This window comes from Mangifera indica, chromosome 9 (assembly GCF_011075055.1).
Source record: "Mangifera indica cultivar Alphonso chromosome 9, CATAS_Mindica_2.1, whole genome shotgun sequence".
In the NCBI taxonomy this organism is placed as follows: Eukaryota; Viridiplantae; Streptophyta; class Magnoliopsida; order Sapindales; family Anacardiaceae; genus Mangifera; species Mangifera indica.
Window position 1 is genome coordinate 1,806,854 of NC_058145.1, and position 14,478 is coordinate 1,821,331.

Sequence of the window (14,478 nt, forward strand, 5' to 3'; positions counted from 1 at the left end):
ATCATTATTTCTCTTAAAATGAGTGTCAATTTATATTAATAATATATATTGTATTGTATAATATATATACTTTATAATATAAATTTAATATATTTTATATATTATATAATTTTTTATTTATATCATATTATATTATACTATGTATATCATATATTTTTTTAAGTACTCATAATTAAAGGTACAAAATATAACCTATCCCAAACAAAAATAATTATATTTATATATATTGTGGGCATGACGCGCCATACCGTGTTTTGCCATTTTTAACCCGACAAGGCCGGCCCACCGCCCTCTTTGCTTCTAGGTAAAGGGTGTTGCCTTCAAAATAGGTAACCAAGTTCAAGATCGGCATGGATGTGTTGTCAGAAACAATAAAAAGTCTTTTTTTTATATTTTAATCCTGTATGAGCTGGCAAAATCTCATTGGTTTGTGGACAGCGGCCGACAATGTCGATCTTGATCGATTGCAGAAAGCATAATAACCTACTTTACATTCAGGGCCACCAAGATTCCGTCGCCAACAGGAAATTGATTATGTGGGCTCAGTATTCCACAGCGTGCTGTGCTGGACCGTTTTAGACCGGAGTCGGTCAATTTAAATTCGATTCCATTTTAAAATATTGAATTTGTTGTGATCTGAAGTCTCACATCACTCTCGTATAATTCACTGAGCGTGTATATAGACAGGGGCCAGAAGCCATTAACTTAATAGACGCGTTTTAAAGCTGTGAGGGTCTGAAGCAAAAAACGAATAATATCTGTTGGGTTGTTTATAACAAAATTCATCCCAAATTCGAATTTAACAAGCTACACTTATGTTAATTTAAATTCATTTAGATTAAAAATAGTCAAACTTAAATTTTGGTATAAATTAGGCCAAATTTAAATTAAACTCAATTAAAAATTTAACTTAAATGATACCCTATAAATACATATTGATTGAAAAAAAATATTATTTTCATTAATTTAAATAATAATTTTTTTGGCTCATAAACCAAATATCTCAATGCCTGAGCTCAACATATAATATTTTTAAACTTGAAATCAAACTTAAACTTGCTAAAATAAAATTTGTTTGAAACTTATTTGAACCAAACTGACAAACTAGTTCGGATCAATTCAATTTGAATCCATATTGGATGGATGGGCAATGAATCTTTGATGTACACATGCGACGCCGTTTAAGAGCAAAAAATTTGGCTTCTTATAGCCATGTCGTTTTTGTAGAGGTGGGATGTCTGCCACATGGGTTTCCCTATTGTCTATTTTGAGAAATTATTTTTTTTATATTTTATTGATTAATTGATAATAAAATAAATAAGTAATGCTACTGTAAAGTGAAAGTCTTCTCGCTGTGTTCCGTTAAAAGTCTACACGTGTCTTTTATTAATCTAATAAAAATTACCTAAAATAATATTTGACAGCTAGCTTGATGACGTGGATATCTGGAGAGGAAGTCTCCGTAGATAAGGTTGATTTAAAAATAAATAAATAAATAAAAATAAAAAGAAATTGAAGTAAAATCACTCTCAGGCAACGACCATTACCTACCAGACAGCTCTGCATTTCAAGCTACAGTTAACTCCTCATTTTTCAATCCACTTTTTAAATTCTTCAGTTGCCGTTTCTTTTTCTCCAAATTTAGCAGCAACACCTTCCACAGAGATGGCTGACGACGAGCCAAAGAAGATTGAAACCGAATCACCAGCTGAGCCGCCGCCTGTTGAGACTTCCAAAGACGTGGCCGAGGAGAAGACTGTAATTCCACCTCCGCCTGCCGAAGAGAAGCCGTCCGACGACTTCAAAGCTGTTGAACCTGAAAGTAATTACTATCTCTTTTTGTCTTCCTTTTTTTATAACTGAACTTCTGCGTCGTCGTTTTGTAAAAGAGGAAAATACGATTGAAGATAAAAGGTTTTAGGTGATAATAACTTTGCTTTCTTGATGTTTCTCAGCTACCAAACAGAGTTGATGTTTACGTCGCTTTTATGCTACTTTATAGATCATCTTTCTGATTTCTTTTTGTTTATAAAAGGAAAAATTCTGGAATTTTTAATAATTAAGATCATCTTTGGCAGTAAAGGCTATTTTTTGAACGATCGAAGAAAAGATATGAATATCATAGCTATATTTTAAGATTCTGTGAGAAGATTCTAGAAAATTTTGAATTGTTTTTGCAAAATTTGAGCCTCATTTATTCAATAAAAATAAAAATTCACATAGCTATATTTATTTCCAAAACATAATCCTGAATTTTTTTTCATTTTATTTTATAATTTTGGTGAAGTTGTTGATATGAATATCATGAAATTAAAAAAAAAAAAAGAAGTAATTATTCTAGAATTTAAATAATAAAAAAAAAAAGAAAATTGGAGGACACTATTCACCCAAAACTCAAATCTTGTAATTCGTGCAGAGGCCCCTGAACCTGCTGAGAAGAAGAGTGACGAGGGTTCTGTCAATAGAGGTAAGTTTAGATTTTAATTTAACTTTTTCTGCTTGTTGTACTTAAAGCTTATGAGTAATATGAGAAACAAACTCTGTCCTCTTTAGATACTGTGCTTGCAAGAGTTGAAACTGAGAAGAGGATTTCGTTGATTAGAGCATGGGAAGAAAGCGAAAAATCAAAAGTAGAGAACAAGTAAGACCCTTTTTAAGTGTTAAGGTCTTTTTATGAGCCATACTTTTCTTTTAAATTATGCATAAGTGATGCAACTTTCTATATACAATAAACCTGTTTGTTGATGAAAATTCCCTTTCAAGCTTTTGAAGATTGGTTGGATTTATGCGGAACCTTTGTTCTTCCATATAATTGATTGGAATTTTGATGTTCTAAACCATACTTGAAATTTTGCACAGAGCTCACAAAAAGCTATCTGCCATCGCTGCATGGGAGAACAGCCGGAAAGCATCTGTAGAAGCTGAGCTAAAACAGATTGAGGTAACACCCTAATTTTCTGTAAGGCTGACATGAAAAGTTAGATCATTTGCTGTTCTATAAAGATATATTATTATTTCTGGACAATTTAGTTTAGAATATATCCTCATTGTCTCCTGCCCTGATGTTTACATATATATGTACTTTTGTGGTCTAATAACGTGATTATGCAGAAATTTGTACTCTGAATGCTTAATTCATGAGCAAAAAGAACTTTGTGTAATCAATTCAACAGAATTGTTTACACCTAAAATTGTGTCTCTTTGTTTCTGGTTATAATTTACTGGTAGATGTTCATGTTTCCCCCTTCAGCTTTTATTTATTAATTTTGCCTACTAAGGATCATTTTATAGTTGGAAAACCATGATATGGTTGGTCTTGCTTCTTTGTGGTTAGTTCCTGTTGATCAAATTTCCCTACAATTTGGCTTTTAAACTTTGTTAATTTGTTAAATGACCACATTCAGTAAATTAATTAGCACAATAGTGCTTTAGATTCACTCTCCAATTTATCGGTAGGTGTTTTCTTTGTGTACACCTCAATCTTCTGAGTGTAATGAACTTTAATGCAGAAGAAAGTTAATGATGTGCTTCAATTTTCTCTCTGGAATTCAGAGTGTCTGAAAATTCTGTTATACTTCTGCAGGAAAAATTGGAGAAGCAAAAGGCGCAGTATGTTGAGAAAATGAAAAACAAAATAGCACTGATCCACAGGGAAGCCGAAGAAAAGAGAGCAATGGTTGAAGCTAGACGAGGGGAAGATATTCTCAAAACAGAGGAGACAGCTGCAAAACATCGTGCCACTGGAACTGCACCCAAGAAGTTCCTTAGTTTTTTTTGAGGTACAATCCTGAAGTCTGATTGAAAAAAATAAATTATATGTACATATTTATTTGAACATTCATTTGATAATTTAGTCTTTGGTGTTTGGTTTTATGGTGGAGAATTGGTAAACGTTACTTTACCGTTGTGTGCATAGTCAAGTATTTGTGTGTATATGCAATTTGGGATGAATTATTGAATTTGTATCAAGATGGTTTGAAATAATGCTGAATCTGAAGTTCATAGAGATATTGTTTATGTTCGAATCGCTCTTATGTTTTTTTTAACATTCTGACTTACGTTAAAAACACCCAATTTGGTCTGTGAATGGGTTGACACAATATGACCACCCAAACTAATGCATTTAAGAAACAGATTGTATCGTGTCAAACACGACACGTTTGAACTCATGGAAACATCCTGTTTTGTCAAAATCGAAATTGCTTTATGACAATTTCACTCCTTGTTATTTCTCTCCTCCCCTTAAAGACTTTAAATAAAGAAATTCTAACTTAATTAATTAACACACATGTATAATAAAATTATGTAAACATATAAATGTATAACAAGTTAAAATTAGTAGTATTAAAAACATACCTACAAACTGATAAATTAATTTCCCAAATTTTCTTTTTTTATAAAACATTCAGATTGTGTTTGTGCTATGAAGGATCAATCCAAACATGACTTGATTCTCAAATGGGTGACCTAGACACCACTCGAATTATAATTCGTGGAAGAAATGCATAACCCGAACTTGAATTTTTATAGATTGACATGTTGTTGGATGTCAGATCACCGGTTGTGTTGAAAATTGATAGCTCCATTACATAGCAAACCTCAAGAAATGGACTTCATATACAAGAAATTACAGGCAAAGTGCGAAAAAAAAGACAAAAAAGAAAGAAAGAAATTGGAACATAGTTCATACTATTTGGTTCCAGGTTTTTACTCTTCTTCAATACACAAAGGCCGGAACCCAAATCTTCTATCTCAAAGTTTTAATACTCTACTAGTTTTGTTAAACTAAATTACTTTTGAAAATGAGGGTTAAAGTTGAAATGATGGTTGAGGGAATCAGGAACATTATCAGTTTGCTTGCGTATAAATTCCCTGTCACTGAACACCTGGGAAATCTAGCAGCAACAATGCTACATCAAAATTATCAGGGAATCCATTAGAGCTGTTGGTATCTAAAAGATGCACAATATCTAAATTTGGCCGATAACAATCATCTTGTTCATGGGAGCTGCCAATCGAATCCGATTTGAGACTTGGTGATGCTTCGGTCATTGCCTTTGTAAACACTACATCTTCCCTTGTAGAACTTGAACAAAATGATTTTCCAACTTGGGAATTCCAGAGTCTGAGAAAGATATCACAGTCGGTTTTATCTTCCAGGAATGAGTCCATTGACAAGGGAGCTTCAGAGTCAACTCTGCTGCTCTCCCACTGAACCATGTGGCTGGTTGAAGGTGGCTCGGATTTGATGGTGGTGGTTGTTCCAGAAGAGGACGGGGATTGGTGGGAAAGTAGACGCTTCTTTAAATGTGTGTTCCAGAAGTTTTTAATCTCATTGTCTGTTCTTCCGGGTAGATGGGATGCTATGACAGCCCACCTAAAGTGTTGCATATGGATTGTTACACAAATAGGCAAAACAGGAAGAGTCAGAATTGTACAGAATGGCCACAACAAAAAGCTAATAGCTACAAACGGGAAGAGGGCCTTCAAATGTTTTAATAGGTTTCAACAATAAATAAACTACGGCATTTTAAATTAAGAATAAAGTAATATCTAATTACACTTTAACACATAATTTAAGTATCTAATCAAGTATTTAAAATTAGGTACACATAATATTTCTCTTTAATAATTCATTGCACTTTGAAAAAATTCCTTGACAAGGGTCAAGTTTCATCAACTAACAAATACTATCACTAGACTTGCAATACAATTGGATTTAAACCAAACTGAACCCAATCATAGAATGGCTTGAGTTTGGCTTGTTAGTTTGAGTATTTGACTTCGAGTTTTAGCTCATTCAAACTACTCATATTTTTTATTGAAGGTTATCGATAAGATAAATACAGTCATCCATAAAATAAATAGTATCATACATGATTAATAAGGTAAATAGTATCATCAAAGGAAGATTATCTAAGCTATTGCACTGAACCTAGCTTACATCTGAGTTCTAATCTAGCCCTAAGTCCAGCAATTTAGTGATGATGTTAAGGATGAATTAAAAACAACAGTATTGTCGAATATTCTTCAGAGTAATTACTTGTTACCGAGCAAGCCATGGAGTTGGACAATGGTAGCCTCTTCTTGAGAAGAAAATGGACCCCGTTTTATGTCAGGACGAAGATAGTTTCTCCATCGAAGCCGACAACTTTTTCCACATCGAAGAAGACCTAAAAAATACATCATGCTTAAAATTTCAAATTCATGTCTTCAGAAAATTCAGATCAATCAAGACTTAAAATCTAATGCTCTGAATCCCCAATTAGAGTCCTAAGAGAGTTTGGATACGAGACCCCACGATGTGATGACAAGATAACTCTTCAATTATCTGACGCAATAACCACAGATCAATTATTGAGCATCATAGTTTGTACTTGGTTGATATAATTGGTTTGAATGATTAGAGTTAGATTTTATCTATTTGATATGATTGGTTCGACGAAAAAGATGGTCTGACTCAATCGGTTCCTCCTTACAAAAACTTGAAAAAAATTAAAAAGCTAATGCTATTTAGGAGAGAAGAAAGAGAGACCTGCTTGTTTAGGAAGGTTACGCCAGTTTCCATGGCCATGCTGTCTGATATGTTGAAGCAGTTTGGCATCTTCTTCAGGAGTCCAAGCCCCTTTCTTCACTCCATCCTTATCACAACATGGTGCTTTTCCCATCTTCACTTTCTCTTTCAGAAAACAGTCATCACCTCAGAGTCAACTATAAGCATCAGGTAACAAGGGTTTTTAATAAGAGAGAGAAGCTGTAAAATATGTGAATTTATGGAATTCATGGATGTAGTCTGATGATGGGTTTAAATGCCACTGGAGATGCGTGCACACATGTTACTGTCAATGTTATGGATACTCTTATCACAGCTTGCGCATTTATTTGTCACAATCGTGTATAAAAAATTTAATTTTTTATATTAAATATAGTATATTATAATATATATTTTTTAAAAATAAAATAATAAAATATTAACAAAATAATTAAAAAAAGTCTAATTGAAACATCATTATTTTGAAAAATATCATAAATATCTTTAAAAATTTAAAATTTCTCATATACACATCTATTACATTATCATTTTCTTTAAAAAGATATATCGATTTATATCGATAATATGTATTGTATTGTAAGATATCTTCACTCTATCTTATTAATACAATACACCTTAAAATATATATTATTTTCTACCTTATTATATCACATCGTAGATTGCTAATAATCATGTTTGTTACAAGCTAACCATAAAGTAAAGGTTGAAGTTTTTCCCCTGTGGGGTAAGTTGAGTGGTAAAGGAGTGAGATGTCATACTTGAGAATATGAGTTCAAGTTTTAACTAACTTAATATAATAGTTATAAGATTAGTCGTTGAATATAAGGTTTCACCTTATTTGGTGTATTCACAATTTTACATGAAGACAACTATAGTTACTTATGAGGTTGATCATTGAATTTAAAATTTTACTTGCTTGGTGTATTCACAATTTAACGTGAAAATAACCATATTTAGATTTTGTAGATAGAGTCAATTAATTTTTATTCTTTATAACGAAATCCTAAACCCTAATTAAACAATAAAATGCACAAATTCTTCAAACAAAATAGATTATTTTTGTTCACCATAACTAAGCTTTCAATCTTAGTTTACTCTATTTTATGCTATACTCTAAACTTTCCCATATTTCTGTAGAAACTTAAGAGAGAATATTGGCAACACAAAAACCTGAATCCTCAGTACGACGTTCCCCACTCCTAATTCATCCTCAATTGTCTTCTTGTTTGTTGGATGTAAAACTTTATGATCAACTTACAAATAAAAAAAACTTAATGATCAAGGTGCCTCAGAAAAATCAATATTTTCAGATGTAAGTTGTATCTATGATTAACATTCAAATTTACACGACAAGAAAAGTCAATAGGACATGAAATTGTTCTATTTGTTTAAGGAGTTTTTAAATGAGTTATAGAATCCAAAGACTTCGTTTTTGTTACGCTTTCATTAAAAGTATTATTGGGTCTCTCTCATCCCAAAAATTAGCTAATTGTGTAAGATATTCGCTCACACTTGTATATTTATGTCTAATTTAATTAAGAACCAATATAAGATTCCTTACCATCCTACCCTAATCACATATTGAGCTATCAGTCCAACCCCAGCCACAACAAACCTAATAAACTCCCTTAAACCAGGCCAACCGGAGGTAAACTGGTCAAATTTCCCATAAACCTGAGTTTTTGTGCCCCAGGAGGAGTAAGCTGTAATGGAGTGGCACTTAATTTCCGCTGGAGTGCATTTATTAGAAAGTTAATGCGACTTGAAGCTTTGCAATTACATAAAAGCTATTGAGTTTCTCCTGAAATAATATGAATAGTGGGCCGATTAAAATCTTTCAGAATGTAAGAGAGGTATCTCCTACGGATAGCAAAGAGTCTAGGAATCTGCAGGATAACAACAATTCATGACAGAGAACACAATTCACTGTGACAATCTCTTGAAGTTCCATAAATTATTTACCCCAAGGGACTTACAAGCTGTTGAATATTTCTGAATTTCTTGAGGTCTCTTTCAATGGACGAAATTATTATGAGCAATAAAATTGTGTTCATATAGTTTTGAGTATTTAATTAAGGATTCAAATGATATATTATATTATGATTGAATGATTTTGAATTAAATATAAAATAATATTTAATCACATGATTACGCGTTATTTGAGTATCCAATTGAATATACGAAGCTAGGTGTACATAACATTGTTTGCATATGGTTTACCTATTGACAATATGTATGCTCTCATATGTATAATACATCATTGTTACATATGTCATGCCCAGAGGTAGAATCGACCAACTCAATTCCAGAAATCTGATCTTCGATTTTAAACCCGGAGTTCAACATTTCCTCCATTAAGTCATTGCTAAATCCAGCACGTAAATCGCCACGAAATGCTCCCTCATTCAATAAATAACCATTCATGAAACAATCTTGGACAAAGCTTGTGTTATGATTGTTGAAGCCAGCCATAGAAATCACTTGCTCATTACCAGAATTCACAGAACTCCTACTATGAACATTCTCCAGCGATAGCCACTCGGCAAATAAAAGCTTTGGCAAGGAGCTTTTGTGACCATCTTCAGCCAAGTCATTATTTTGCCTTGAAGATTTCTCCATTTGATTCATTAACAACTCATAGCTTAGATTTTCGCTAGTGACTGAAGAATCTGTGTTCTCTGATCTTGAAGTAGTAGTGGAGCACTGCGTTTTGATGTGAGCTTCCATTTCTTCAAGCTTGGCCAGTTTTTTCTTCAGGTGGGAATGCCAGTAGTTCTTTATCTGATTATCAGTTCTTCCAGGCAAATGCTGAGCCATTTGTGACCACCTAATTCATTAAATCATTACTTTAATGAATTATTATTCGAATAAAATTATATATACAAATAAATTGTATAAACTTATCTGTACAAATTTAGGTAAACTTTAAAATCACCTAATCAAATATTATCATCTTAATTTATGCAAATAAATTTATATAATTTGTTTGTATATGTACCTTTACTCATCATTCTTCATCATTCTTCTGTATCTATTTTAGTATCATTGATCAGTTGAACAGAAAAATCAACCTTAAATTTACCTGGGCGCCCACTAGTTAAACAAACAAAAGACCTATGTGCCCATTTTATTTTTTACGATAAGTAATATTATGTATATGCATTTTTTAATATATAATTAATATATCAACATATTATTATATGTTATTTTAATTTTAATTTAAAATATCAATCATAAGATGACACATTATTTATATGTTCATTGTGTACACAAAAATATCTTTACATAGTTTTATTGTTTTGGCAACATCTAAGACCGTTACTTACTTGTTCCCTAACAGGCGATGGAGGGTCAGGATTGTTTCTTCCTCTTGTACAGTAAATATTCCTCTCTTTAATCCTGGTCTCAAGTAATTAATCCATCTTAACCTGCAACTTTTACCATTCCTTTGCAAGCCTGCATGCATGGAAAAATAAATTTTATAAGGTCCTGTAAATTAACAAGTCAACTATCGAAGGCTGCTTTAGTCAATTGATTATAATCAGCCTCATTCTCTTCGTCTTTCTCTACGAAAGATTCTTTTGCCTTGTTGACTTGAGCTGCCAATGGCGTCCAAAATAATACAGAAAATTAGTGAGACGACCAAAAAGTATGAAACACCAAAATTTTAATATTTATAGAAAACCAGAAAGATGCAAAAAGATCTAAGAAGTTTATTGAATTGGACCCCATGACCTTTTCTTTTTCTGTTGAACATGTGTAAGTTAATAAATAATATAATGAAAGGTCAAATTATGAATCATCTTTCTCTTGTTAATAACTGAGAGCTTCATCTGAGTTTGATCATAAAATGCAGGCAAATTCTAGAATAGAAAATATAACCCTTGAAAACACCAAAAATGAATATGGATAACTTAAATGATAAAGGAGAGAGATTCTAAACATTTCAAGATTAAATTCTCAATTTTTTTTATGTATTGGTTGTGAGATCAATCACTAGATCTAGGGTTTTACCAGCTTAGTTATATACACACACATGTAAACCTATATATACATGCAAACCCATAATTCATGCTTGCTATACTTTACTTTGATCTTCTTAGAAAATTTAATGAAGATAGGCAGCAGGGAAAGTTGGAAGGTAAATCAATAATCAACTATTTATCATAACCATTTTTCTCACCGGCATTAACAGGAACGGAGCTCCAGCAAGCATGGCTATGCTTGAGAAGATAGTTTCGAAGCCGTTGATCTTCTTCCGGTGACCATAAACCCTTCTTGTGTTTTAACTTTGGTTTATCAGACGACTTAATCCCCATTCCTGCTTAATGGATAAAGTACTTAACAATAAGCCTGCTTAATGACAGCTTAAGAGATGAGAGAGAGAGAGAGAGAGTTTGCGATGGTGTTAAGAATAGCAACAGAAGAAGCAATATATAGCCAACCATAAAGTTTAATGCGAAGATTAGTTGTAATTCTATATTATAAAAAGCATCAAAGAAATTATTTTAAAGCAAAAAACTGCCCTTCAAGAATAATATATATGAGTAATACTAAAGGCTTTAGTAATGAGTAAACTTGTTGGAGAACCCAAAAATAAAATTTAGAGGGTTAAGGTTGAATCAAAACAAAATATAAGAGAGTTAATGAAGACATAATAAAATTTGAAGAGTTCTAAAAATTTTTCAAAATTAATAAAGGTTTGAACGAGATTAATTAAAAATTTAAGAATATATCTAAAATTTTTTTAAAGACATTTGTACAAATATAGATGTATCATACTGTGATTAAATATTATTTTATTTTTAATTCAAAATTATTTAATCATATGAAGATACATCAATATATGTATATATATTTATACCCATTGTTAGTGGATACAATATTAATATAATATATTTAGTATATTTACAAAAGAAATGAAAGTTAGCCATATGGTTTAAAAATTAGAAATGTGAATGTTACCCAATATTTTAAACTATACAATTGACTTCATGAAACCTAATTCATATTTTGAAAGATAATTAATTGAGAAGAAGAAAAAGTATAGGAAAAGAGAGAAAAGGAAGCAATATATATATTTTTTAATTGGTAAAAGAGAAAGGAGATTCCACAAGAAACACGAGATGGTGATGCGTATGCTCCACCTCATTACCATTCTAGCCAATCCAATGAAGAATCTAGAACGGGTAAGCCCAAATCCTACATAAAATTTTAACCATTAATCACTTTGAGTTTACCCTAATCATCAGCCTAATATTAATTAATGTTTTTTTTTGTTCATTTGAAACTTGCAGGACTCTAAGGCAAAATGCCTCCCTCCACCGACAAGTTAAAATTGTCACTCACTTATTTGTCTATTATTATTTCTCCTTTAGAGACCCAATATAAGTGGACTAATCCCGAGTAAAGATAATAATAAGGCAATTAATTGTGGCTTTTATTTCAAAATTGACATTACAATCCTTGATCTTAGAGGTGAGGTTTGATAGTTCGATTTTAAATCAATTTGCTTGTTTATTTAATGATATTGTTATCTTACAAATAATATTATTCACCCAATTGACAGTTTTTTGATGATACCATATGTAAACTTAAATAATCTGAATAAAATATTATCACTTTGACCCAAGTTTAAACCAACTCTAAATGCAACTTGGTTGACATAGGATCCACTCTTATTTCATCCATCTCCGTGTAAAACAAATATGCCCAGACAAATCAAAGGCGTGCTATATGGGCATCTTATGATACTTTCAAAAAAAATCCCCATGTTTTGATCTTGTTTGTTCATTTATCAATAACTTGCTGAGATGGGCAGTATTCAATCATTGTCAATAACAAGCCACCGGTTCAATAGGATCAAATAAAAAAATTCGAAAAACAAAAACAAAAGCAAAAATAAAATAATGAACAAAAAATAAACTTTCAAGTCCACCACTGACAAATTGTATTGGTATATTGATTTTCTCTACATTGGCAAGAATAATACCATTTATGAAGGCAAGAATAATAACAAATTAATAAATTAAAATCACCACCAACAAGTAATCTTAATTATTCTTTTAAATAATACTGCGTGTATACATCTTAAATATATAAAATGAGTATTAATGTATTATCACGTGATTAGATGTTATTTTATTTTTAATTTAAAATTATTTAATCACATAATTAAATATCATCTGTATACCTATTTTATGTATTTAAAATATATAAACATAGTTTTATTATATTTTTTTAAAAAATTCATGCTATACGTTCCATAAATTATAATCTTTTTAATTGTAAACTTATGGCTGCCACCTAAAACAAATTTGTATTCATATGTATTGAAAAACAGAATTCACATGTAATAAAACTGATGTTGACCATATGGCGATGATGCATTCTTTTTTTTTTTGCCCTTTTTTAGTATTTTTTTTTTTTTGACCTTTTCTGCTGTGTAGAGGGTAGGTTGTTTCTTATGGAAAGATTGAAACTTTGTTTATACCTAATTCACAGTCTGGTTCAGCGAAGATAATGTTTTAATATGGCTGCTATGACCAGACTGAAAAGAAATCAAATGTAAAGAATGACTTGGAGCTTTCACCGGAAGTGTGGAACCAATAGAATGCAATGCGTTACGACTGCAGTCAAGCGGATTGTCAGTGACACATATTATTATTAAATCTTTTCTGCTGAATATTGTAGTTCAATTTATATAGTTTGAAAGTTATTTCGGTAGACGATATAATCAGTAAAGAGACTTCTCTAGGGTTTATTTTATGTCAAATTTATTGGCTTAGATTAATGACTTTTTGCTCCACTATCATTTATATATAAATTTATCGATCGACTGTTTCTTAGAGATAACCTTTTACCATAAGTCTGTGACCATTTGATCATTAGGTATAGCAAAGCCAGCCAACGCAACAATATCGAATATTAGGAGCTCAAATTAAAGGTTTTTTTTTATTCTTCTATAGATATATGTTATTGATTTGATATATATGGGATTCATTTTCGTTGCTTTGAAAGTTTGCAACCGAATCTTGATGGAATTTGTTGCAAGAATATGAAGAGATACAAAAAAGGATGTGAAGAGTTGATTTTTAACATGGTTTGGTTGGACATACCAAGAGCTATTATTTGAGTAAATATGAAAGTAAAGAATTACATAGTTGTAGCACTAAAACAACAATTAAAGGATAAGAGTATGAGTGTGTATGTGTGCATATATATGTGTGTGTGTCTATATATCCCTCACTCTCTCTTTCCATTTTTAAGAGTTTATAAAAGTGAAAGTTATGATTAAATGTACAACTCTCTTATGAGCTATAGAAGTTAGTGGCTAGATAGACATTATGGCGACCCAATATAGTAAGAGAGTAATTATACTTTAATTATGATTATCAAAATTGGGAAAGTGATTCTAATATATATAATAATAAGTATTTATTTAACACTTGATAAATTACAGGAGTTAATGGAAGAATCAATCCCTTTTTCTTCTATGTGACTTCTAAAAGAGATTGTGTCTTGTTTGAGGCTTCATTTTTGAGTTGTCGGTGGAATAATGCTTATATGCTAGTCATTGGTCTATTATGAGTCTCACCTATGAGTTTGATAGATGAGTTTTAACCAAATAAGAATCATACTATAAATAAATTGTTAGTTGTTACACTTATAATTAAGTGAATTATTTGGTCCTACATTTTGCTAAAACTTGTTGTAGTGATGTGTTTATATGCATAAACCTTTTATATGTAGGAATCTTAAGGGTAGGTAGGTTACATGACAAGGAATAATTCAAACTTAAGTAGACATGGTCATGGACTATGTTGGGTGATGATTCATGGCACGATTAGGTTGAGACATGGCTTGAGGCCCCCTTAGTTGTGCTTTTGTGGGCCTTTAATGGGTCAACCCGTCATATTATGTAT

At 31.5% G+C, this 14,478-nt stretch overlaps 3 protein-coding genes across 3 annotated transcripts; 1 reads left to right on the forward strand and 2 right to left on the reverse strand.

Moving 5' to 3' along the window:
* Window positions 1-1,521: 1,521 nt before the first annotated feature.
* Window positions 1,522-4,006, forward strand: LOC123224734 (remorin-like). The gene is made up of 5 exons (XM_044648434.1): window positions 1,522-1,822; window positions 2,417-2,467; window positions 2,554-2,641; window positions 2,860-2,941; window positions 3,584-4,006. Exons 1-5 carry the CDS (start codon window positions 1,666-1,668, stop codon window positions 3,776-3,778), a joined length of 573 nt encoding a protein of 190 aa, XP_044504369.1. The 5' UTR covers window positions 1,522-1,665; the 3' UTR covers window positions 3,779-4,006.
* Window positions 4,007-4,506: 500 nt separating this feature from the next.
* Window positions 4,507-6,750, reverse strand: LOC123225433 (transcription factor MYB17-like). Its single transcript, XM_044649376.1, has 3 exons — window positions 6,536-6,750; window positions 6,044-6,173; window positions 4,507-5,377 (listed from the first exon to the last, which is right to left on the reverse strand). Exons 1-3 carry the CDS (start codon window positions 6,666-6,668, stop codon window positions 4,876-4,878), a joined length of 765 nt encoding a protein of 254 aa, XP_044505311.1. The 5' UTR covers window positions 6,669-6,750; the 3' UTR covers window positions 4,507-4,875.
* A 2,044-nt stretch (window positions 6,751-8,794) lies between these two features.
* On the reverse strand, window positions 8,795-10,872 carry LOC123225431 (transcription factor LAF1-like). The gene is made up of 3 exons (XM_044649374.1): window positions 10,737-10,872; window positions 9,880-10,009; window positions 8,795-9,380 (listed from the first exon to the last, which is right to left on the reverse strand). The coding sequence occupies exons 1-3, from the start codon at window positions 10,870-10,872 to the stop codon at window positions 8,795-8,797; spliced, it is 852 nt and encodes a 283-aa protein (XP_044505309.1).
* Window positions 10,873-14,478: the final 3,606 nt, after the last annotated feature.